Source organism: Podarcis liolepis (assembly GCF_965112155.1).
Source record: "Podarcis liolepis genome assembly, chromosome: Z".
NCBI classification, from domain to species: domain Eukaryota; kingdom Metazoa; phylum Chordata; class Lepidosauria; order Squamata; family Lacertidae; genus Podarcis; species Podarcis liolepis.
In genome coordinates, this window is record NC_139570.1 from 42,212,152 (window position 1) to 42,238,676 (window position 26,525).

Here is a 26,525-nt window from a genome sequence, read left to right on the forward strand (position 1 = left end):
TGCATGCATTCTCGTTTGGGAAGGGCTTAGTGGTAGAGCATTTGCTTTGTAGGCAGAGGTGCCTAATTCAGCCCCCAGGTTTTCCAGGCAGGGCTGGGAATTTCCCCAATCTGAAATCCAGGAGTATTGCTACAGATCAGTGTAGCCAATACTGAGATAGATGGTCCAAAGAGCTGATTTGGTTTAAGGCAACTTCCTGCTTTGCACTATTCTTTTTCTGCAGGGGGAGGGGGGGGTGAAGGTTACTGGCAGAGCATTTTCTTTACATGCAGAAGATTTCCAGCATCTCTGGGCTGGGGGCTGGGAATGTCCCCTTTCTGAAACCCCAGAGATCAACTTCCAGTCAGTGTAGGCAATATTGATTTCAATACACCAGTGGTAGGACTTGGTAAAAGGCAGCTCCCTATGTTTCTAGATCCATTCTGCACTTTTAAAAAAGCACCAAAATTGCATTTAAGTTGTGTGCTCTTTACCATAAAGTATGGATAGATTGGGACACGGGTGGCGCTGTGGGTTAAACCACAGAGCCTAGGACTTGCCGATCAGAAGGTCAGCAGTTCGAATCCCCATGACGGGGTGAGCTCCCATTGCTCGGTCCCTGCTCCTGCCAACCTAGCAGTTCGAAAGCACGTCAGAGTGCAAGTAGATAAATAGGTACCGCTCTGGCGGGAAGGTAAACGGTGTTTCTGTGTGCTGCTCTGGTTCGCCAGAAGAGGCTTAGTCATGCTGGCCACATGACCCGGAAGCTGTACGCTGGCTCCCTCAGCCAATAAAGCAAGATGAGTGCCACAACCCCAGAGTCGGTCACGACTGGACCTAATGGTCAGGGGTCCCTTTACCTTTTTATGGATAGATTGTCCTCTCATTGTTGTTTCTATCAGTTTCTAATTTTTCCAATCAGTGGCTGAGCACTTGCTTTGCATGCAGGAGACCCTGGCTTCCATCTCCAACACCCCCAGAAAGAACAGGAACTGCCCCCAGTCTGAAACCCTGGAGTGTTGCTACCAGTCAGTGTGGACAGTAGAGAGCTCCTGTTTCCAATGAGCTAATGCACACAGGATCTGAGCATGAAGAACAGAGTGTCTCTCATGGATTGTGAACTTTTAAGGGAATATTTACTGAGACATTCCACAGGTGAATTAGGAGGCACTGGTATGAACACTGGCCAATATTATTCAGGGCTGACTTCATCATTTTCTGGTGTACTGAGTAGCTCCCCACTTCAAGCTGCAAGGAAGCCAATATTCTGTTCCAGGTGATGGCTCTAATGGAGTGTTCTGGTCAAGACAGGGTGTAGCATTCAGGATGGACAGCTCCATGTTGAGACACTTTAGAACGGTGCTTCAGCAACAGATAACCCCAGGATGAGCAACCGAGCATTAAATAAGACTGCAGCTCTGCCCCCCAGGGGGAGAAGGGGCACTGCCTGATTCAGCAGCCATAGGCTCCCACCATATAGGGGGAAACAATTGTTCCATTGGAGCTTCTCAACTGAAGTCCTTGGAAGATGGCAATGAGACCTCTTCAGACTAGAGAGGTGTTGAAAGAATGGCCCCTTCCTGGATTAGGGCTGCTAAGGCAATGAGGACCATAATGACCACATTTCCTCATGCTGTCTGATTCTTCCACCAAGTTCACAGCCTTGTAGCCTGAAGAGGGAAAGTTGGACTATGTAGCTGTGACATCTGGCTGCGAACATGTTTCCAGGAACATAAGAATCTGGCTTATACTGAGTCAGACCCACTGGCTCCTCTTGCTCAGCATTGTCTGCATTGTCCATATTGACTGGCAGCTGTTCTCCAGGGTTTCAGAAAGTATACCCTCCCAGCCCTACCTGAAGACACCTGGGACCTTCTGCATGCAAGGCACATGCTCTACCATTAGCTATGGTCCCTCAAACATAGTAAGATGCTTCATACTGTATCAAACCATTGGTCTATCCAGCTCAATATTGCTCACATTTAATAGCAACAGTTTCCCAGGTTTTCAGACAAGTCTTTCTCCTGGCCCCTGAGACTTTCTGCATGCCAAGCAGATGCTCTCCCACTGAACTATGGCCCTTCCCCATTCGGCTCTTGCGTCTCTGTGGTTGTGTCTGTTAAATCCAAACTTTGAGAGCTGATCAGCCTCCTTCACTGGCTCCTAAGTTTGGGTCCCTGGCAGAGAACAGCACAACTTCATCTCAAAAGCCACCAGAGACCAATTCTGTCATTGGTGAGAATATCTGATGATTAACTTTTCCAGTGAAGTGTTTGCTTCTGCCAGGCAACCGATGTTTTATAAATGAGCAATTAAAAGCAGGGAGGAAAGTGAGCAAGTGAGCTGGCGTGAGAATCTCAGAATGAGATGTCTGTCAGAGTGTGATCGTTACTGGTTCAAATGACTTTCAGTGGCTTGGGCTCGTGTTTTGGCAGCTCACGCTTTCCTATTCATTCTCTCCAGGTTCCTCCCCACCCCCGCTAAATATAATTGCTTCCATTTATGGTGTACATTTGATCCCAGTGGAAAACTAAACACTGAGCATCTCGGCTGGGGATGGGTGTCACGCTGCAAGGGGCTTGGCTGCTCACACCTACCTCTTCTATTCAAGTTCAAAAGTAGGGGTTAGGAACTTCAGGCCTGTGGGCCAAATGTGCCCCTCAGAATTTCCCCCAGACACACAGATTCCCAGCTTTACCAGCCCTGCTTCACATCATCCTTGTGTGTTTTTGCCTGGTGCGATGTGTCCTTGAACTCTGATAAAGTTTCTTTCTTGCCTGGATGGTGGGTAGAGTGGGGTGTGTATGTGTAGAAATCTTATAGTGCAAAGATAACATTTACATTTATTGACCTGCCCATTTTTACTTCTGGCCCTGCACACAATTGGCCCCTCCTTTTTTCCTAGGAGCACCACTGGAAGACTTCACGGGTGCCACAGTGTCCTTGGGCATTGGGTTGGTGACCCTGGTCTATATTTACCAGGAATTGTCCCTATTTTCTGGCACCTACCTGCTGGGTACATCACAGTTTCCAGAAAAAGTTCTGGAATTTTCATTCTGTGGAGTTCTTTTGGCCTCTACAAGCCAGATATTTGAGAAACACACACACAGTGAAACATGCATGAACATGGGGAGGAATATTGGCATCTTATTATACTGCTGCTGAAATACTTACACTGGTTTCTAATTAGCTACTGATGTTGGTGAGCAAGGTGTTGATGCTGGTGAGCAAAGTCCTATATAGCTTGGGACCAGGACACCTAAGGTAAGGTTACCAGATTTTTTTCAATGAACCTGGGGACGCTTTTCAACTTCAATTGATTTTGTATGGGGACTGATTTGTAAATATGGGGACTGTCCCTGGGAAACGGGGACATCTGGTAACCTTAACCTAAGAGATTGCTCACCACTTACATACCCAACCAATCACTGCATTCTTCTGGAGAGGGCAGATATCATCCTATCAATAGGTCCATTCTGCATAATGCTGGAATCAGGCCTTTAGTGGTGGGCAACCAGTTTTCCTACCCCTGAAGTAGAGTCTTCAGTAGTGCAGAACAATTATTAGTTGGGGACTGAGTAGCAGTCTTTGGCCTCAACAAAGTGATACCAGGCTGCCTCTGAAATGATGAATGAGCAAAGGTTCCAAAACTGGGGACTGGCTTAAGGTGTTTATATATATATAAGGAATATTGCATTAGTTTTCCTGATTACAGTATAATGCTAGTGCTTTTGTCCTGTTTTCTAACCCTCCTTTCACACTGCAGTGTCTGTTGCCTTATGGAATTCTGGCTTTTTGACTGAAATAGTGGAATTCAATTTCATTCACATTGGGGGGGGGGGGATTTGTGATGCAACAACCAATGCCATTGGAAAATGTTGCTATTCCCTCACTCTTCTGTTCCCCCATGATTCCCCCATGAAAACAGCAGGAAAGAACTGTATGCCATCCCACCCCCCAAAATTTTCATAGAATCATAGCCTGACCAGCAAGGGTATTTATGCAAAAACTCCTAGGTTAGAACAGAAAGCCACTGCCAGTCAGTTTAGGCAACACCTGCTCTCAAGAGTTTGATTGGTCCAGACTTCTCCCAAACCCTTGTTTCCCCACCTACGCATGAGCTGAATTAAAATTTGAGCCAGCTCTTTCTGTCGGAAAGTATTTCCTGATGTTTAGTTGGAATCTCCTTTCTTGTAGTTGAAGCCATTGGTTTGAGTCCTACCCCCCAGAGCAGGATAAAACACACATGCTCCATCTTCCATGTGAAAGCCCTTGAGACACTGGAAGACAGCTATCACATCTCCTCTCAGGCCCCTTGTTTCCAGGCTAAACATACCCGGCTCCTTCAACCACTCCTCATAAAGCTTGGATTCCAGCCTTATTTTGTCACTTTACTCCCATAATCTTTTGGGGTTTATGGGGTTGCCAGTGGATTTTTTTCCTGGAAACGATTAACGTGGAAATGAGTGCTGAACTTCCATTATATTCCACTAGAGTTCTGAAGGTGGCTTTTGCATTGTGTGGAAGCAGAAATTAACAGTTATCATCAGGAAGACAGAATAAACTGCTTTGTGCAGGCAGTTTTAGTGAGCCAGTCAGCTCTAGTGGTTTAGGGCTTTTATTCAGAGCCCTGAAAACTCTCATCTTAACACAATTTCTTTCATTCTCTCTCCTTCTCCCATTAGGATTCTGGCTACTGCTGGGGCTCAGTTTGACTTGCGGACGTTGAGAGCTGTCCGAGTACTGAGGCCGCTGAAACTTGTATCAGGAATCCCAAGTGAGTACAATATGACTTCCATGTCCCACTTTTGCCTCTGGCCCCCCACCAGGGTGTGTTCCACTCAAGGTTGCTCAGAAGCGGGTGCAGCCCTTGAGCCAAAAAAGGGTTTCTCAGCCCTGACTTTTGCCAAGAGCTAGGGAATCTTTAGTCCTCCAGATTCTGCTGAACTACAACTCCCATCATCCCAAGCCATCAGCTTTGCTTGCTGGGGCTTATGTCTGGCCCTCCAGACATTGCTGAACTGCAACTTCCATCAATATGATACCAAATAATTATGGGAGCAGTAGCTTGTTGAGGGTGCTGAGAGTTGTTGGAGACCCCTATCCTCCACACAGACCTACAGTTCCCACAGTAGTTTAACAGTTGATCCCTCTTCACAGAGAACTCTGGGAATTGTAGATCTATGAGCAGAATGGGGGTGTGTGTTCCTAACTCTTAGCACCCTTAACAACTTACACCTCCCAGCATGCTTTGGGGGAGCCATGATTGTTTAAAGTGGTATCACAGTGCTTTAAATGTATGATGGCTTAAGTCAAGTTGAAAAGAGTTTGCTCAGTGCTAAATTGTTCCTATGGATTTCAAGCCTGTGCCTGGAGTTTTTATAGCCTGAGCGTCTCATCAATGTTTCCTGGCACGCGAATGGGGTCCTTGCAGCCAAGGAGCTCCTATCCGCTGGCTGTGAAGGCAGCTTTGTTTCATTCTGCAATGTCTGCATAAAATTATCTGACTCTACCGTCTCCTTGGCTTCATCTCTTATCTCCTGTGCTTTAATTTAAAGTGTCTTTTTTGTTTGGTGAAGGGCATGGGAGTTGAGTGACAGCTCCGCAGGTTTGTGTCTCCCCTTTGTGTGTCTAGGGGTGGTTCTGTACAAGGGATAGGCAATCAAAAGGAACCAATGAAATGGGGAGGAGGAAACATAACTTATTGCAGATATCAGGGACCTCAGTCCTGGAACCCAATATGGCCTCCAGACCCATCTCTCTCTTGCCCTCAGAACTCCCCTCTTTCCTAAAGCCAGAACCCTCACCACCCTTGCTTTGCTTCCTCCTTTATTTTATTTTTTTTGGCTTGACTGAGACGTATCCTTGGGCTCTATTAATGACTCTATCTTGAATGTGTGGAATTTATCTTTGCTCCACCTACTTTTGCCTTTGACCCCACCCACCACTGTCATGTGACAACCCTCCCCACGGAAGGCTGCCTAAAAGGGAATGTGGTCTTTGGGCTGAAAAAGGGGTCTCTGACATGGACTTAACCCATGTCCTCCCCCCTCTTAAATTGCTGATCATCATATAATTGTTGATTAGTGGGGAAATGGGGATTGTGGTCTGCAGAACTAGTTGCATGCTCAGAGGATGGGAAGGGAGCCTTGATTTCTTTTGTCCCCGTGGCAGCTTTATGCTTCACATCAGATATATTTTCCTTGAGCCGTTCCCTGGCTCCTGGTCTGTTTTGAAGCCTTGCTCTGTTTTTACGGGGGAGGGTGTCACTCAGTACTAGAGAAGATGCTTTTCCATTGAGGATAAGGCTGTTCTACCTTCACTGATGGAGGCAGGATGCCTCTGAATACCAGTTGTTGGAAATCACCAGTGGACAGAGTTCTCTTCTGCTCAGGTCCTTTTTGTGGGCTTCCCAGTGGGGCATGTGGTTGGCTACTGTGAGAAGAGTATGCTGGACTAGTTGGGCCTTTGGCCTGATCCAGCAAGGGTATTTATGCAAAAGGTCCTAGGTTTGAACTGACCCATGCCTGAATCCACAAAAAGCCACTGCCTGTCATTTTAGGTAACACCTGCTCTCAGGGGTGTGATGGATCCAGCCCAAACCCTTGTCTCCCCACCTATGCATGAGCTGAATTAAAATCTGAGCCAGAGATTCAGTGGGTCCTGTTGTAATGCGATGTTCTTTGAATTAAAACCACAGCAACTTAATGATGCTTAAGTCTGAGCCCCTGTATTATTTCCTAGCTACAAATCAGGGGTGCTTATGGAATTTGATTCTGTGAATTCTGAATCAGATGTATCTGGACTTGTGTATGGATTATAGTACACACACCATTATATAGCGCATACATAGTGCATACAACCCTCAGAATTTGCACTTCTCTCAATTATGTGGTACAGTTTTCAGCTGAAAAAAGTATACCAGGTTGTGTTTAAACTGCATATTTTAGGATAAGATGCATTAAAAAATTCGTACATTTGTAATAAGATACTGTACATCTTTAAATGCTAGAGGAGTGCAACAGATCTATATGATATCTGAGGCATCTGGTTGAAACAAGACACCTCAGGTGTTTCATTATTATTTTTTACCTGCCCAACTCAGATTGGAATGTTAACAAAGCCCCTCTGAAGTCCCTCTGAAGCCCCATGTCGCTCTGTCAACTTGTTCACCAAATAAAATTTCTGTAGACATTTTTGTTGTTGCTGCAGTTAAAAGCAAAACCAAGTTCCTGTAGTGGAAATGCTCTGGTGCAGCTCAAATGGGGAGTTAAGGGTAGTTTGTTTTGATGGACACATATAGCTTTTAATCAAGAGGGAAATATTTTACCAGGGATCTCCAATCATAGCACTTCAGCAGCAGATGAAAGTAGTTTCACTTGCTGGCTCATAGCTCTTTTCCAAGCTCTGCCACTCCAAAGCAGGAAAGTTTAAAGAGTGGTGGTCTGTTTGGGCTCAGTATCGGCCTTTCCAATTGCTTTCCGTTGACAACAACCCCTTTTGCCCCAATATCTACATTAATTGTTATGGGTTACACCAGATGTTATCCCTGCTCAGAGTAGACTTACTGAAATGGATGGACATAATTAACTGTGGCCCATTCATTTTAATGGGTCTGTTCTTAGTAGAATTTCATATCTTGTTTTCAGCTCCAGTTTGCATTTACTTGTGCAGCCTTTTGGGCCCAGATGTTGCTGGACTACAGCTCCCACTATTCCTAGCCAGAATGGCTAGTGGTCAGGGACCAAAAGTTGTGAAAGACTGGCTTAGAGGCATAGCGTTATCCCTAATCCCTTAGTTTAGGGCTGGTGGGTGATAATTCCATTTCATTTTATGAAATAAATATTATTTATGCCTCCCCTCACTCAAATCAGTTTTCAAGACTTCCAGCACAAAAAACTGTGATTGGACATATTTGGCTGCAGTTTGACAGGTGTGCTTCCCGGGGGCAACCTAGCTCACATGTCAGCATTTTTCAGACTGATTGCCCCCAAAACACTAGGAGAGGTTAAGTGATTCCTGTTGTCCCCATCCCAAAATTTTACAGGCTGTCTTTGAGAGAGAACCACTGCAATTGCACTTCTGAGGATTGGTGGGGTTCATGCGACCATGGCTGCAAATTTCATCAAATTCCCCCCCATAATTTTTTTTAAAATTAAAAATTCACTTGACCCCAGCCCTCAAATCTCTGGATGTGTATGCCTGTAGTTTGGCCTTCTGGAAGGGTTGTTACACCTGCAAATTTCACCTACTTCTGTCAAAATCTTCACAAATCAGATTTTTTTATTCTCATAATAAGGAATGGTGGAAATATAGCTTGAATTGTACAGACTACAGAGTGACTTGGATGATTAGGCTGCCCTCTGAAGTGACAGATATGAACCGGATCTTGTGGCTAATCCACACGGCTATTATTACATATTTAAACATATTTAAATGAATGTTAAAGGGATGCTGGATTGAAAATAAGTGGTATTGGTAAAAAGATTAACAAGAATATGTAAATACGGATTGATAATGGTTGAAAATATATAGTTATAATAGGTTAAGATATTGAGTAAAAAAATGATAGAGGGTAAGGATTTGCTGAATTAACCATGTGAACTGGAATACAAAAAAGGGGTGTGTGAGGAGGTCAGGAACCAAATAAATGAAATATAAGATATGAAAATATTGATTTCTTTTTAACTTTTTTTTTACTTTTTATGTATTTTGTCTTTGTATTTTTGTATCTCTTTTTCTTTTATTATTGTTATTCTTATTTCTTATTTTTAATTTTGTAACCTTTTATTGTCTGTAAAATTTCAATAAATATCATTTTTTTAAAAAAATAAACACACATTTTCATGTTGTCATTTTTTAAAAATGTAGATTAATGTGGAAAGAGTGTGAATGAAACTTAAGAGTGGAAATATTTAAAAATGTCACAGCCTGTAAATAGATCAACTCCCCTAGTTCCAATCTCTCTTCTCCTTCTAAATATCCCCAAATAGCTAACATTGCTTTCTGCTTCTTGTTCAGGTTTGCAGGTTGTTCTCAAGTCCATCATGAAGGCAATGGTACCTCTCCTGCAGATCGGGCTCCTCCTCTTCTTTGCCATTGTGATGTTTGCTATCATTGGGCTGGAGTTCTACATGGGGAAGTTTCACAAAACCTGCTTCAACAATGAAACAGGTGAGATTAATCAATGTCCACTAGGGGTGTGGTGGGGATGGGACTCAGAAGGCTATTTCTAAAATTAAAAAAGGCAATGGCTTTTGGGGATTGGATTGGAGCAGGAAGCAGAATTAAAACAAGTCTGTTAACCAGTCATTTTGTGGGTAAGGGAGCTTCAGTACCATGGATAGCTCTGTGCCCCTTGCCTTGCCTATCAGCAGAATCTTAGTTTATTTTGCAGTGTTTCACATCCATCTTTGTGTTGTGTTGTTATTAAGCTGTTCATGTTTCTCTGCATCATGGTCCAGTTCTCCACTCCATAACACATACTGGCAATATGCACATATTGAACACTTCATCTTTCAAATCTAATGAAATGTTTTTATTTTTCATTACAGGGCTGAGTTTTCCAACAGCCACCCACAATTGTTTTGTTCTCATCTTTATTTATGTTGTTTGGTCCCCATCCCCCCACAGTATGATTTTATGTCTTAAATAGATGTGTTCTTCAACTTGCTAGGTTTCTTTGCCTTCTATATAATTGTCTTCATTAAACATTAATTTAGTCTTAGCTTGATTCATCTTCAGTCCTACATTTTTTAATTCTTCCAATTCTTGTAGCATTTCTTGCAGTTTTTGTTGACTTTTAGCTGTTACAACTGTATCATCTGCATATCATAGATTATTTCGATATCCTCGGTTAACATTGATTTCTTTTTCTGACCATTCCAGCTTTTGAGGCTTAGGTGATAAGCTATTTCTTTTTCTTACGCTTCTTTTCAAAGGTATTGGGTTGGTCTTTATATGGAAATTATATGTTGCTGTCGCTTTCTTTGCTATTTCTTTGCAGTTTTGTCTGCTATCAATTCTGCAGTTACATCATGCGTGTTGTATAATCCAGGTTTCAATAATATTGATGGCCTTTTCATAACCAGTGAATGCAATGTATACGTATGGGGATGTGTATGGGAACATTTTCCATCAATATTTTCATAGTAGATGATCTGCTGTAGAATATCATTTTCTAAACACCACAATAGATTTTGCAAAAACAAGAGAAACCATGCAAATTTGCATAATGCACACAGCCTGCAGACTTTAGCTTTAACCTTCGCAAGACTTGAGTTAAATGCTTGTAGCCTCCCCACACCCTGCTTTGTATAACTCTGATTACTGGTGCATTTAGGTAAATTCAGACTCTGGGCTTGCTCCCTTCTCCAAAATATATTCTGTTACTTAATTTAAAAATGTGGTGAGCCAGCTTTGCTGCATTTGGGGGCCCTCTTGTTTATTCTTCAGAGTGGGGCATACAAGTACAGGGACATAGGGAATTGCTTTATACTCAGACCATTGATCCATCTAGTTGAGCTCCCCATACACTTACCGGCAGTGGCTCTGCAGGATTCAGGCAGAAGTCTGACAGTATCTTACAAGGAGATGCTGGGGGTTCTATCTTGGACCTTCTGTGTGCAAAGCAGATGTTCTACCACTGAGGCATGGCTCTTCCTCTAAAACATAGGAACCTTGGAAGTGCCTTTTAATGAGTCAGACTGAGCTCAGTCTAGCTCAGTATTGTCCACACTGGTCAGCAGGGACTTCCAGGGTTTCATGCAGATGCCTTTCTTAGCTCTACCTGTGCTTCATTCATTCCTTGAACCTCCCTGCACTGCCTCTGCTCTGTCTATTAGGACTGTTGGGCACTGCCCCACCAACCTCAGTCTGCCCACCTGCTGGCCTTCTTACTTACAACTGAATGTCAGCTTCACCTTCCTCCTTAGTGTCAATGTTGCATGGCAAGTTCCCGCCTCCCCCCAGTGGAAATAAAGACACATGACACAATTATTTAAGTTAATGGACTAAAAATGGCCACAACTTTATTGGTTACAGGTAATGAGCGCTTTTGGCTCAGGCATTGGTCCTAACCGACTATCAGGCTTCAGCCTGTTTGCTTGAAGTCCGGGAAGGGTTAACCACCAGTAGGGGGAGTCCTGCTGATGCACATCTACTAGGAGCTCCCCCAGGGTCACCGCTCGGGGGCGTGCCTTAGGCCCTCACCTCCATTGGCTTCGGACAGTGCCACGCCCCCCGGAATCCTTTATCGGACTACCCTTCAATATGCGGGGCAGGTGATGGCGCTTCCTCCTCCCTCTCATCTACATAAGCATACCCTTACCAATGCCTAACCGTCAACGCTGAGGAAGTTGTGACAATTTGCTATGAGGTAGGCGAAAAACCAAGTGGCTGGTGCCAAATTGCCAAGTGGAAAAAATTCCTACCAGGCCCCTTAATGGCAACCAACCGAGATCCATAGCAATGTCGGAAAGAAAACCTAAAGGGAGGGAGGGTGGGAAACTGGAGCAGCTGAAGCTGCATCTATTTTACATATAGAAGGTTCCAGGTTCAATTCCCAGTGTCTCCCAGAACCATGGACAGCTGCTGCCAGTCAGTATAGGCAATACAAAGCTAGATGGACTAGTGGTATAACAGTATTCTGAAGGGCAATATCTTGGCAGAATGGTAAAGTTTTCAGCAGGCGTTTAAAAGTTGACATAGAAGGCACCCCGCATTGGGCAGATCTTGTTCTCCCATCACCACCCCATTGTCCAAAATTTGCTCCTTGGACCTGATGTTTTCTCCAACTCTGCTCTAGATTGCTTCTGTTCACCCACTACCCTTCTTTCCCCTTCCTTCTTCATAGGGGAGAGGCTGGGAGATTTCCCCTGTGGAGAGGAGAGGCCTGCAAGGCAATGTGAAGAAGGAGAAATTTGCAAGCAGTACTGGGAGGGCCCCAACTTTGGAATCACCAACTTCGACAACATCCTCTTTGCTGTGCTCACTGTTTTCCAGTGTATCACGATGGAGGGTTGGACTGACATTCTCTACAATGTAAGTATCACCAGCCATGTTGGTGAAGCTTGATGTTGCTATTGCAGGGATTCTATCACTCTGTTGCACTGCAGAACAGTCTTCCCTGGCCTGGTGACCAACCCAGGCTTTGGGTTGTATCAAATGTAGACCCATTGATGCATGTGACTGACCTAGATGGATACAACCCTAGTAGACACAATTAACTTAAATCCATTGATTTGACTCTGAATATAACTTAGTTGCATTCAGTGCTTTATTTCTTCATTGAGAATGGTTTATAGACCAGTTAATCATAAAATATTCTAATATCCACAAAACTGTTTACCATTTAACCTCCCTCCCTCCCAGTATACCTAAGATAATTATCAAGACAATGCAGATGATATAAGGAGAGTTTTACTGGATCAGGCCAGTTACAGATAGGTAGCCGTGTTGGTCTGCCATAGTCAAAATAAAAAAGTTCCTTCCAGTAGCACCTTAAAGACCAACTAAGTTAGTTTTTGGTATGAGCTTTCGTGTGCATGCACACTTCTTCAGATAACAGGTATCTGAAGAAGTGTGCATGCACACGAAAGCTCATACCAAGAACTAACTTAGTTGGTCTTTAAGGTGCTACTGGAAGGAACTTTTTTATTTGGATCAGGCCAGTGAAGCAACTTTGTTTTCTGCTGCTCAAGAGTGTAGGATCTGAACCAATGGATTCAAACGACAAGAAAGCAGATGCCAACTAAACATTAGGAAGAACTTTCTGACAACAAGAGCTGTTTGGCAGTGGAATGGATTTTTTTTTTTTTTTTGGAAAGTGGTAGATTCTCCTTCATTGGAGATTTTAAACAGAGGCTGGGTGACCACCTTTCAAGGACTCTTTAGCTATGATTGCAGGGGGTTGAAGTAGATGACCATTGGTGTCCCTTCTAACTCTACAATTATATGAAACTATGAATTTAGAGACCAGGGTTCAAATCTTCACTCAGCCAGGAAGGTTGGTGGGTTACCTTGTGGCAGTCACTATATCTCAGCCTGAAGAAATTGAAGCTGAAGAAAGCTTTCTAGCAAGACTGAGACGTGATTTATGCTGCAGGCAGGGAAATTGAAACATTGATGAGGCAAAAGGGCTTTCAGATGAAAACACTGGGGTGGAGAGCTCCATTCTTGAAATGGTGATGTGATGAGCGGTATTTTGTGTGTGTGTGTTGGGGGGAGAGGAATAAACATTCCTGCAATAACTTCTGTGCTTGCAGCCAGAGAGTGACATAGGATTTTAGAGAGATGCATTCAGGAATGGGTCTTGAAGGGTCCAGTCCACTTATTGCAATACAAGATCACCCCCATCCACTCTCTTGCAGCAGCATCAAGACACAAAAAGGCAAATAAGAATATAGGAAGAGCCCTGCTGGATCAGGCCAAGGGCCCATCTAGCCCAGTATCCTGCTTTCATAGTGGCCAATCAGATGTCTGTAGGAAACTGACAAAACAGGATTTGAGCAGAAGAACCTTCTCCCCTCCTGCGTGTGGTTTGTTGTTGTTGTTGTTGTTGTTTTGGCAGCTGTTTTTCAGAAGCCTTCTGCCTCTGTGGAAGCAGAGCATAGCCATGATGGCTAGTAGGCACTGATAGCTATATCCCCCATGAATTTGTATAATCCTCTTTTAAAGCCATCCAAGTTGGTGACCATCACTGCCTCCTGTGGTAGTGAGTTCCATAGTTTAACTTTGTGCCTTGTGAAGAATATTCCAACATTCAGGTTCATTAGATGTCCATAAGTTCTAATGTTGTGAGCGAGGGAGAAATAAAAACTTTCCCTCTATCCACTTTCTCCATGACAGGTATGTTAATTTCACTGGGTCTATTGTGGATAGAACTTTGTTAAATCCAACCCTGGAGCTTTAACTTTCTGACATTCTAAGGGATGGGGGAGAACCTCGACTTGGTTCTTACTTTATTGCAAAACTACCTAATTCTCATTTTCTGAAACTATACGTGCACCAGAACACAGCTATCCTTTGAAGTTTGCACTTTGGGGTGCAGTTCTCCAACGACAACATGTGTGCAAAAATGCAAAGTAGATACCCTGTCCCAGAGTTATGGCCTTTGCAGTGGCTGGTGCAAAATAGCAAGACTTGGTGTGCAGCATCGAACAATCTTTCCTTTCCTCTCTGAACTTATTTAGCGTTGTGCTCCCTCAATAACTACCATAAAGGGCTATTGGAAACCAGTCCATAATATGCTTTGGCACCTTAGTTGTTGTTGTTGTTTTTTAATGCAGTTACATTTGTCAGTGACACCAACATATTGTCAACAAGCACTTTTATACAGGCTAGAAGGGGGTCTTATTTAAAAATCACAGACTCACAAAGATATTGGCTATAAGCATCCTGCTGCTATTTGTTTTGTCCCTAAGTGTATGGTTTAGAAGAAATGGCCAATTTAGTAGTTATTCTGGAAATGAAGTTGCTGGAAGTTGTTTTGTATGCCAAGAAATAATTTTGGGGCATATGACAGATCTGGCTGTTCCCAAGATGTGCAAATGCTGTCAAATTGTGAGTGAATTTCTTCAGCTCTACCTTCTGTTTCTTGGCAAGCTTTTGTTGGGTTAAGTAGCAGCACTTAATTGTGGATTAGCTTTTTAAAAAGAAGTTTCTTTGAATTGATTTGCTCCAAAGGCCACTGTTGTGACGCAAGTGCTGAGCTCAGGTGAGGTAACATCTGGTACAAAGCAAGGCTCATGCTGGATGCAGGGCAGGGCAGAGCAGGGCATGACCAGGCATAAGCCTGGGCATTAGGCAGTGGCTTAGGAGAACAGTTCTCTGCTATTGTTACAGCAACCACCATGCTGAGACTCAGCCCTATAAAGTAGCAGCAGCTGGAAATGTAAGAAGGCATCACTTTTCTTTTCACCCTGTATTCATCACATTCAGCGCTGCTTCTGTTATGCTGCAATTCTTCTTATTTCAGAAACATATTTATTAAATCTCAGGTCCAACTGTGCAACTTTCATATTTTATGTAACTAATTATGCAAGTTGTGTTGTCATTGTGCTATTCCACCCCGTTTTGTTCAGTGTGTATGAGAAGATAAATGCAGTTAATCATCTATCATTTGTGGACTGATCATACTCGCTGGATTGGTTTCTGTTTTGCACACAGGACGAATAACACTTTCTTCTTTTTTGGCCAAAACCTCCTCCCCTTCACTTCATTTTTAGGCAGGTCATGCTTCATCCTTGTAAATGCCCTTAAAGGACTCCTGTCTTTGTACCTGTTCATTACTGAACTAAGGCAGATTGATAGAATCATAGAACTGTAGAGATGGAATGGACCCCAAGGCTCATCTAGTCCATCCCTTGCAGCTAAAGAATCCCTGACAGATGGCCATCCAACATCTGTTTAAAAACCTCCAGTGAAGGAGAGTCCACCACCTTTCCAGGGAGCTTCTTCCACTGTTGAGCAGCTTTTATCATCATAAATGAATTGCTGCTGTTCAGTAGGTAAGAACTACCGACTCCTAAGGAGACTCGGCCAAGGATACAGGGTGTAAGCAATGAGATGATTTCTATTTGGTTGATTTGTTGTTGGGAATTGTTGTTGTTGGGAAATCTGCTAACCCCTCTCCCACTCCACCCACCAAACATCTGGTTCTATACTTTCAATAAGTAACACTGTTTAGAATTGCACAACATGGGAAGCATGGGAAAACTAAATGAAGTTGCTACTCATTGGACACACTGATATTTTTGGACAGGTTCTTGACTGTTCTAAAGTTTCAGTATAAAACAAAACCACCCTTTCCCCCCTCATACCATTAATTAGTCTCTGTCAGTGATTAGTAATCAAGAACAAATCACATATCTCTACTAATAAGCAGATATTCTCATGTAAATATGTGGTTGAATGCAACTAAATTTTGCATTTTCCAAGAACTCTATTAATGGTCACTAATTTTGTGAGATAATGTTTTATTTGCAGTCCAAATTTTACTTATTGCAAAAGCTTATCCACCACGAGAGTGCCCACAACTTTTTTTAAACCCACCAATAAATTTCCAAACCCATGTCAAAGTGCTGATTTTTAACTTCTGAAGCCCTAAATCATTTGAGACCAGGTTAAATGATGGATAACTTTCTCCTATCTATACGAGGCCAGGTATGAACAGTAGAAGAGCCCTGCTGGATCAGGGCAAAAAGCTCATCTTGTCCAGCACTTCATCTAGTCTAGTTCTCACAGTGGCCAACCAGATGCCCCAATGGAAAATCCACATGTATGGGCAGGAACTGAATACAAGAGTGTGCCCCTCACTTGTAATTCCCAGCAGCTACCTCTGACAGTGGAGGTAAAATATAACCACCATAGAATTTAGATTTCAAAAGAACAGCATGTATTAAGAATGTAAGAAAAGCCCAGCTAGATCATACCAAAGACCAGTGTGGGTAGGATTTGCCACTTCCTAGGCTTCCCAATTCAATAAACTGGGGTGGGAGGCTTAGGAAATTACACAACCCATGTATGCCGACAGATGGACATGCACAGGAGCATCTTTAACTTAAGAAGAACCCTGCTAGATCAAGCCAAAGGCCCACCTAATCCAACATCCTGTTCTCACAGTGGCCGACCAGATGCCTATGGGAAGCAAGTAAGTTGGACTTGATCTTGAGATGCCTTTCTCTAGGTTCCTGCACCTAATGTAGAGTTACTAGGGAGACAGCCTTAGCAGTGGTGCCCAGTTTCTGGAAAGCCACTTCTGCCCTTCAGAGGAGGTGGAGTTGCGGGCTTCACGGCCCCACCACACGTGCGGCGTCTGGAACCCAGCCCCCACACGATTGGGGGGATTCCCGGCCGCATCACCTCCTGGCGAGCCAATCGGCTGGTTCTGGGGGTGTGGCTTGCCAATTTAAAGCAGGACGTGGTCGGGGATCTCGCTCTTTGCTGCTTACCAGCTGTTCCTGCTTTCCCCACCCTCCCGCCCTATAAGGTTTTCGTTCTTTGACCTTGCTATGGACCTTGGTTGGTCGCTGTTGAGGGGCTTGGTAGGAATTTTTCTCCTTGGCAAATTGGCACCAGCAACTTGGCTTTCACCTGCTTCGTAGCAAATCGTCACAACTTTCTTGGTAATGGCGGTTAGGCATTAGTATTGCTCTATAGATGGAAGAGGGGAGGTTACGGCATCACCTGCCCCACATATTGAAGGGTAGTCCGATAAAGGATTCTGGGGGGCGTGGCCCTGTCCAAAGCCTGGAGAGGTGAGGGCCTAAGGCACGCCCCCTAGCGGTGACCCCGAGAGAGTTCCTAGTTGATGTGCATCAGGAGGATTCCCCCTACTGGTGGTTAACCCTTCCTGGACTTCTAGCGGATGGGCTGAAGTCAGATATAGTCGGTTAGGACCAATGCCTAAGCCAATACCCCTCATCACCTGTAACCAATAAAAGTTGTGGCCTTATTTAGCCCATTAACCTTAATAATTGTGTCATTATTTCCACTAGGGGTGGGAAGTCGCCATGCAATGCTCTACCTAGGGAGGTTCACCTGGTGTCCATGCCATAGCATTTTAGGTGCTTTGAGAAGACCTTCTTGTTCTCCCAGACCTTTTTACCACAATCCAGCTGGTGTTGCAGCATTTTTGTATAAAATTCCCTTTTGCTGGGTTGTAGGATGGATTTAAATGGTTTAAATTAGGATAATAGGAAGTGGTGTTAAACTGAGTCAGACCCATCTAGCTCAGCATTGACTACACTGGCTGGCAGCAGCTCTCTAGGATTTCAGATAGAGGTACTTCCCAGTCCTACCTGGAAATGCCAGGGGTTGAAATTGGGACCTTCTGCAAGAAAAGCAAGTGCACTCCTACTGAGCTATGGCCTCAGTTTAAGGCAGCTTCCTAAGAGCCAGAAAACCCTTGGATCACTTGTGTAGTACAGCTCCATAAGTAGGAGCAGACCATGTTCAGAAAGGTCTATAGACATTCAATTTAACCTGCATGTTTACACTGCAGTCTGTCGGATATGCTACTGCATTTCAAATAAACTAAAGTTAAGATTTTGGTCCTCGTGGTCCTGAATAAAAGGCTGGATGAAACAGAAATTGGGTGGTCTTTTTTGCATTTTAGTTAAGGAAAAAAATAGGCATAGGGATATAAAAAAAGAATTCCCTGGATGTCTAGATCCAGGTCTCTTTGGCGAGGGAGCCCCAGCAGGGATTTGAAATCACAATACATGCAGCAAAGTAAAGCAGAGAAATACAGTACAAGCTGTCAGACCTTTAAAATATCCCCTTCTATATTGCTTCCAAAGTTTTTTCTAGACATAGAAAGTGGCTACACATTTGGTAAGCTCAAAATTGTTTACTTACAAACTCTTCAAAGGTCAGATTGATATTCTTTTCCACACAGCAGCAAGAAAAGACGGGCAGTATCACTGAGGTTCTAAAATGGCAAATGTTTCTAAACTTTTTGTATAGAAACACTGAGATAGCTTGCTTAAGCCACATGGTCTATGCTTGGAGCATACAGCTTAGACTTCCTTTCTGGTAGTGTTCCTGTGGGAGTCATTTCATATGAAGTGATCCAAACTTTTTTACCTCATGTCATCTAAATTTCTTAATATTTTCTATAATTACTACACTTGTTGAGTGATCAAAACTAAGTTTAAATCTAAAATTTTAATTTTTCATCTCATCCCATTTTTGAGGGTGTGAATTATTATTTTTTAAAAATTGACTTTTAGACCACTTGATATGGAATGACCCATGGTGGGATGTCAGAGAACAAAGTAAGCCTTCCTTCCAAGGTGAAAGGGAGTGACCTAGCTAAGCCTGGCAAGGCAGGCATGTGATCTCTATGGTCTTAACTCCTTCATTCATTAGAGTTAGGCATGTTGGTTATATGAGGCTGGATACCTCACAACAGAAACACAGGAAGCCACCTAGTACTGGGTCAGGCCACTGGTCAATCAGCTCCATGGTTTCTGCATTGCCTCTCTGGAGTTGTAGAGATGAATATTTGCCTGGAGATACTGAGGGCCTTCTGCATGTAAAGCAGAGACTTTACCACTGAGCTGTGGACCTCCCCTGCTTTTTATGCCACCCTCCTCCAGCAGCAACTGATGTTTGCTTTGATAGTAATTTATTCTTAATTAACATGTTAGGCGGTTAAAAAAAAGGCAGTGGGAGGAGAGGGAGAAAGATAAAGGAAACAGTTCTTAGCCAGCCTATAATTCCTGATGGTGAATTAAAGCTTAATAGTGGAAGGGAGGCAGTCTCATGAATACGGCAGCTTAGTAGGTCTGCAGGAGCACCAAGGTGAATGAATTTTGTATCATTCATCCTTGTTAGTGCCGGGGTGTATTAATGTATTGACACCTCCTAATGGTTGTGGTTTTCACTCTGGAAGGGTTTCCAGATGCCCCTTTTATTGTGCATTCATGATAATTTGTGAACTGTGGTTTTATGTGATCCTGCATTGAGTACTATTTGCACATGTAGAATTGTCGCGGTACTCTCCACTATTTTTTGATTAAACCACTAACCTTAAAAAGCTAAGGGACCCCTGACCATTAGGTCCAGTCATGACCGACTCTGCGGTTGCAGTGCTCATCTCACTTTATTGGCCAAGGGAGCCAGCATACAGCTTCCGGGTCATGTGGCCAGCATGACTAAGCCGCTTCCAGCGAACCAGAGCAGTGACCAGAAACGCCATTTACCTTCCCGCCGGAGCGGTATCTATTGATCTACTTGCACTTTGACGTGCTTTCGAACTGCTAGGTTGGCAGGAGCAGGGATAGAACAATGGGAGCTCACCCTGTCGTGGGGATTCTAACCGCTGACCTTCTGATCGGCAAGTCCTAGGCTCTGTGGTTTAACCCACAGCGCCACCCGTGTCCCTCACTAACCTTAGTTGGCTTTAAAAGAGGATTGGACAAAATCATGGAGGATATGGCTATCAGTGGCTAGTAGCTGTGATGGCTGTGTTCTCCTCCCAATGTTACAGGCAGTATGCCTATCAGTATCAGAACTCCCAAATGAGGAGACATGCTGCTGTACTCAAATGTTGCTTGTGGATTTCTGATGGGCATCTGCGTGGCTGTTGTGAGAAGAGGATACTGGACTGGATGGGCCATTTAACACAATCCAGGAGCCAGGCTCTCCTTGTGTACTTAAAATGCCAGCTCTGCAATGGAAAAGGGGTTATGCGAGGAGCCAGTGTAATTATTTCCATCTGCCTGACAGGAGCAAAAGCACTTCATTTGCTGGCTGGGTCATGTTGGGAAATAGAGCCTCTCTCTACAGGAAAAAATGTAAGAAATGTTAAATAAAACTGGCTAACAATAACAACAACAATTTTTTTTTTAAAAAAAAATTATACCCCACCCATCTGGCTGAGTTGCCTCAACCACTATGGGCAGCTTCCAACATATATAAAAACATAATAAAAAATTAAACATAAAACTTTTCCCACTACAAGGTTGTCTTCAGATGTCTTCTAAAAGTTGTGTAGTCTTGATCTCCTTAACATCTGATGGGAAGGTGTTCTGCAGGGAGGGTGCCAGTGTCAAGAAGACCCTCTGCCTGGTTCCCTGTAGCTTCACTTCTCACAGTGAGGGAACCAGCAGAAGACCCTCGGAGGTGAATCTCAGTGTCTGGTCTGAATGATAGGGGTGGAGACGCTCCTTCAGGTATACTGGGTCAAGGCTGTTTAGGGCTTTAAAGGTCAGCACCAACACTTTGTCTATTAGCCACAAAGACTATGCACTGCCTCCATGGCCAGAACCCGTAATGCTTCTGAATACGACTTGCCAGAAACCACAGGAGGTGAGAGTGCTTTTGTGTTTGGGTCCTTCTTGAAGGATTGGTTTGAGAACACAATGTTGGTCTAGATAGGCCATTGGCCTGATTTAGCAGGCTCTTCATATGTTCTTTTTGTTTGTTCTGGCTGAAAGCAGATTCTGAGGAGTCAAAATGTAGGAATAACTTCTGATGGAAGGACACAAATGGCCTCAACCCATTTTAGAAGAAGTGCTTCCATCTTAGTGTATTTAGTAAAGAAGTAGGAGGTGTTGAGGAATCCATGTAGGATTAATATGGTGGGAGAAGGAGACCCTAAAACCAGCCTATGCATTTTACATCTGGGCATCCAGGTTTCTTCTGTCTCAGCCTTGAGACTCTCCTCAGGCCACATCCCTCACCAGCCTTGCTTTGCAACTCACTGAGTATTTTTGCCTGGAAGGAAGGAAGGAACTCTAAGCATGCTTTTTTGCTTGTTTGGATTGAAGACAGTGTGTGTGTGTGTTTGTTTGTTTGTTTGTGTTTGTGTAAAAACCTTACTGTACAAATATAAAATTAAATTCTACCCACTTATGCTTCTGGACTGTCCCACCCCTAGTCTGCTGCCCCCATAAAAATTGTTAGAAGGGGATGTGGCCCTTGTGCGTTTTCATTGGGCACCCCCTTTGTTCTTCTTCTTCTCAAGACTCCTTCCTTTCTCTCCCTGCAGCTGGCATGCTGGCAAAACTTAAATCACATTAGCCGGGATGGATTCAGGACAGACAGTGTCAACCTCATGCCCCAATTTAGTATTTATAGTTGTGGGTTGTTTTCTTTTTCTTTAATACCTGATTTAATACTTGTGTTTGTCTGGAAATTTATAGAGCTTGTCTTTGCCCATTAGCCATGTTTACAAGATGATAAATTCTGACAGCACTATTAGCAAATTCATCTTCAGCTACTTGCATGGATGGCAGATGGGACTTCCATCGTGCTGCTCTGGGAGTTTGGAATAACCTCTGCTGTGCTGCAGATGAAGGACTTATCTCTCTTTCTTGTGTGCCCTACATTCCCGATTGAGCAAAACCTTGCTTTATCCATTGGGCTGGTCCAGTTAGAATTCAGGAGCTTGACAGTTTGTGTGTGTGTGTGTGTGTGGGGGTATTCTAGCTTTCTTCACTAACCCTGATGCTGCTCATATCATGATTAGCCCAGTCGCTTAATTGTCTTAGAATTGAGGCATCAGTAGTTATGGGGAGAGGGGGACAGACTCAGGATGTGGAAAAACAGGAATTGAGTCAAAGATTAGAACTGGGAGGTCAAAGCTAGAGAACATGCTAAAAGCCAGGACAGACTGTTACTGGCCTGACAAATTCTTGACCTAAACGGAAAGCTTTTACAGCCTTTTCCCATTAAGGAGAACCAACAGTGGAGGCTGATCTGTTAGGACATGTGAAATGCTATCCCACTAACATCAGTCTGCTCTCAGCCAGCACCTGCCTGTCTGCTTCCTTATTTGCAAATCTGTCTAAGGGTTTGGCCCTAGCTGTCAGCCTCCTCCTCCTTAGTCTCAGGGTTGCCCCTACAGAACTCAGCAGGGAAAGATGGGGACAAAACTAGAATGAGCTGGCTCTACTTTTCATTGGCTCTTGCTGAGCCTATCTTTGGTTCTGGCACCAGCTACTGTTAGTCTCCCTGCCTTCCACCCTACAAGTTCCAATAGGCACTAACCACCAATGAGAACCATAGAACTGTAGTGTTGGAAGGAACTGTGAGGGCCATCTAGTACAACCTCCAGCAATGCAGGAATCTTTTGCCCAACATGGGGCTCAAACCCAGAACCCTGAGAAGTCTCATGCTCTACTGACTGAACTAAAAACTTGCTTGGTTAGATGGTGCCACTCCAGTCCCTGAGACCACCACCGTCACCCTGCAAAGTGGGAGGAAGGCAGGAAAGCACCTGAGGGGGGAAGCCCCCCCCCCAGTGTACACCTCCACCCCAGCTGCCCAGTCAACCAACAGGGTGCAACATTTGCCCCACCCTGGGTGGCGGTAACCCATACTTCACCTTTGTATTTGCATCCTGCCAGTTCCTCCAGGCTTCCTTGTTTGTGAGCCAGAATTCTGGTCTTTGCTAACAGTCCAGACTGACAATGAACTCCCTCTAATAGTAAAATCCTTCAGGGACTAACATCAGCAGTGGATTTGTTTGTTTTTAGTATTGCTGCCCACAAAATAGAGTTCAGCACAGCCTCAGTGGTTGGCAGTTTAAATTTTCCATTTATTTAAATAAATAAAAGCATGGAAGGAACATGCAATTAGTTCAGCCACCTTGCAGGCTGACTGGCAATTGCTCACCTGCCCCAGGGGACCTGTTCTATTCCAGCATCCTTTCTGAATGTGATTCGTTGCAGTCCTCTTTGGCTAAGCCCCTTTTGCTGCTGAGCATGGTTACTGGACACCGGGTGCCTGATGTTCTTGCTTCTTCTGTAGATGTGAAAGGGGGGGGGGGACCTGCCCTCTCAAGACTCTGCTCTCTCTCTGTAGGCCATGCTCTTCCTTGTACCCTCCTCTTTCCAGAGAAGATGGCTAGAAGGAAGCATGAATAGAGAAAATGACAGGCAAAGCATTTGCTTAGATTGGAAATGGTATCAGGGACTGGAGTGGTTCCATCTACCCAAGCAAGCTATTGGCTCTCGGTGGTGGCTTGTGCCAATTGGAACTGGTTGGGTGGAAGACAGGGAGACCAACAATAGGTTGCACTAGCACAAAAGACAGGTTCAGCCAAAGCCAATAACATGTGAAGCCAACTAATTCTAATTTTGTCACCATCCTTCTCCCTATTGAGTTCTCTAAGAGGCAACAGTGAAACTTAGGGGGAGGAGTATCATTGGTATTTAACTCTTGAGAAATTATTTAGAATGTATAAAAATGTTTAAAATGTTTGCTGGAAATGACAAGGGGGGGAAAGAATATGAAGGGGCATTTTATCATGCCTGATGGACATGTGTATACAAATTTATCAACAACAGCAGCAGCAGCAGCAAATGGTTAAAAATATTGGATGTAAATACGTACATTGATACAGCAAATTTTAAAGGTTAATATCCAATTGCAGTCAGAACTATTTCTTTTAGGGCTTATAGACATACAATTAGAAAAGGATTATGGAAGATTACTCCAATATATGATTACTGTGGCGAGACTGTTCTATGCACAAAGATGGAAAGATACAGCCTTATCCACTATAGAAGAATGGCTGATAAAAATTACTGACCTTAGCTGAGAGGGCTAAGCTAACATATTTAATTAATCGCTAACATTTGTTAAGGATTGGAAATTTCTTGTGGATTTTTTGCGTGAAAGAGAAAATGAACTTATAATATCTGGATTTGAAGAAAAAATACTGGCTTATAGAAGATAGAATGGTTGAAGTCTAAAGAATGAATATCATATGTAGGTGCAGACAGCCAGAAGTCCTTTTATTCTACTCTAGCTTTCTTTAGTTTTTTCTTTCTTATCCTTCTCTCTTGCTTTCCCCTCCTTTAGATTTCTCATTTTCTTCTATTTTCTTCCTTCTGACTTTGTTCTTTTTTAGATTAAGTTATCTGTTTTATATCAGTTTATTATAAAAAGATGCTTTGTAATGGGTATGTATTTCTGTATATCTTTGCATAAATATCAACATTTTTTAAAAGAGACTTAGCAGGAGGAGGAAGATGACAGTGAGTGCAGCTGCTGTCTGGACTGGTTGTAAATAAGGAGGCAGGTAAGTGGGCGCTGGCTGAGGGCAGATGCACATTGATGGGACAATGACCCATTTGTCCTCCTGCACCAGCCTCCACTGGCCTTCTCCTTGGAGAGCACACCTTGGGGTGTGTGTGTGTGTGTGTGTGTGTGTGTTTTGTTTGTTTGCAGAGTGCTACTGGTAGGAATGGCTGGGGCTCACAATGGCCACCATTGGGCTACCGTATGGTCATCCTTTTCAGTGAGCTGCTGAACCTAGTACTCCCAGACCCTAAACCAAGGGTCACCAACCAGTGTTAGAAACCCAGATATGTAAACTTGGTGCTAAATGGCTCCTTAAACCAAGGTTACAGTTGCCAAAACAGAATGTCTAGTTGACATTTTGGGGCAAGTCAGCTCTAAAGTCTTATTTTTCAAAGGATGGACTGACTGGGATTGATTATCAGTTAAACATCCAGCTGGTTCAGATGACAGCCTTGACCTAGGTCAAACTTAGCTCAGTGCAGACTCTGGAAGCTCATTAACAGAGCTCGCAATCAGGGGCATTTGTGAAGGTGTTTAGTGGTGGAGGCTCAGAGTTCTGTCTCTCAGTGTGCATAGGACCAGGAGACATGGAGGGTGAGGGAGCTGCTGTAGTGACCTGCAACACCTGTGCCATGTTTTTCTTTCTGTTGGAGAACAAGCAACAGTACACTTGTAGCAAGTGCAAGCTGGTTGTGTTGCTGGAAGAGAAGGTCCAGCAGCTTGAGGCCCACCTAGCCATACTTTGACCAACAGGAAAACATGCAGAGTTTCTTGACAGAGCTGAGCAACAATATCAAAATAAGCTCCAACAGACAAGTAGGAAAGACTCAAGAACAGCAGGTGCAGATGTTAGAAAACCCCAAGCTTCAGATATCTTAAGGGCTGTCACATGGAAGAGGGAGCTTCCTTGTTTTCTCCTGCCCTTGAGGGTAAGACTCGGACCAATGGCTTCAAGCTCCAAGATAGGAGATTCTGACTAAACTTTCAGAAAAACTTTCTGATAGTAAGAGCTGTTTGGCAGTGGAACAGGTTCTCACAGGAGATGGTGGACTCTCCTTCCTTGAAGGTTTTTAAACACAGGTTGGATGGTCATCTGCCATGGATGCTTTAGATGAGATTCCTGCATTGTGGGGGGTTGGACTAGATGACCCTCAGGGTCCCTTACAACTCTAAGATTCTATGAAAAGTCACTTGATCCAGGGACCATCCACATATATATATATTGGCCTATTCCTACCTCCTTTTTCTTAATGTTGACATGGACCATTCATAACATAAGAATATTTTTCACAGCTGTGAGCAGGGCAGTGGGGTGGGATAAGAGAAGACAAGCTACCTCAAATAACAATTATGTTGTTCACTGCTCCTGCTCAGGCTGCACAGAAAAAGCATTTGGTTCCTGAAATTCATTCCAGTTGTGCTGGTTGGATAGAATTCTATAGAATTGTGATAGAATTCTATAGGATGTGATATTAGTGTATGTAAACAGTTCAGCTCCAATGACCCCCAGACATGCTTTTCCAGATGGTGATGTCAAGGGGGAAGGCAGTCGGATACACTTGCCCTGGGCTTTGGAGGGTTAAACTGGTCAGGAACTCCTGTCAGGGGCCTGATGGCCTTATGTTGTCATGTCAAGAATGCCCTGTGCTCCTTAATGGATGAAGTAGCCATGGGTAAAATGTCCATTCCTGTCTGTATGTATTGCAAGGTTTCCATAGTAAAATCTGGACCAGTGTTACTCTGTACTAGTGTGTAGCATCAGATCAGATTAGGTGGTGCCACTGGAGCATGTAATGAAGAAGACTCCTGACCTGGGCCTCAGACTGGGGTGAAAACTCAATGGGGCCAAGGTGTTTTGGACCCCAATATCTGTTGGGAGGGGGCTAAGCCCCCTTAATGTTGAGGTGGTGGAGGAGACCTAGCATGCTTTACCTTAATGTGTGCATTTTTATGTATGTTACTTGGCAGGAGAACGGCATTTCAAAAAGGGGAGAGGTATAAATTTT

The 26,525-nt window shown here is 43.8% G+C and overlaps 1 protein-coding gene across 11 annotated transcripts in view; it reads left to right on the forward strand.

The window, feature by feature from the left end:
• Window positions 1–26,525, forward strand: part of CACNA1B (calcium voltage-gated channel subunit alpha1 B) — a 325,506-nt gene that overhangs the window by 104,679 nt on the left and 194,302 nt on the right. For all 11 annotated transcript variants that reach the window (XM_083485649.1, XM_083485651.1, XM_083485652.1 and 8 more), the window contains exons 4-6: window positions 4,665–4,756; window positions 9,001–9,153; window positions 11,834–12,021. In XM_083485649.1, coding sequence (XP_083341775.1) covers window positions 4,665–4,756; window positions 9,001–9,153; window positions 11,834–12,021 — 433 coding nt within the window. The remainder of the gene's footprint in view (window positions 1–4,664; window positions 4,757–9,000; window positions 9,154–11,833; window positions 12,022–26,525) is intronic.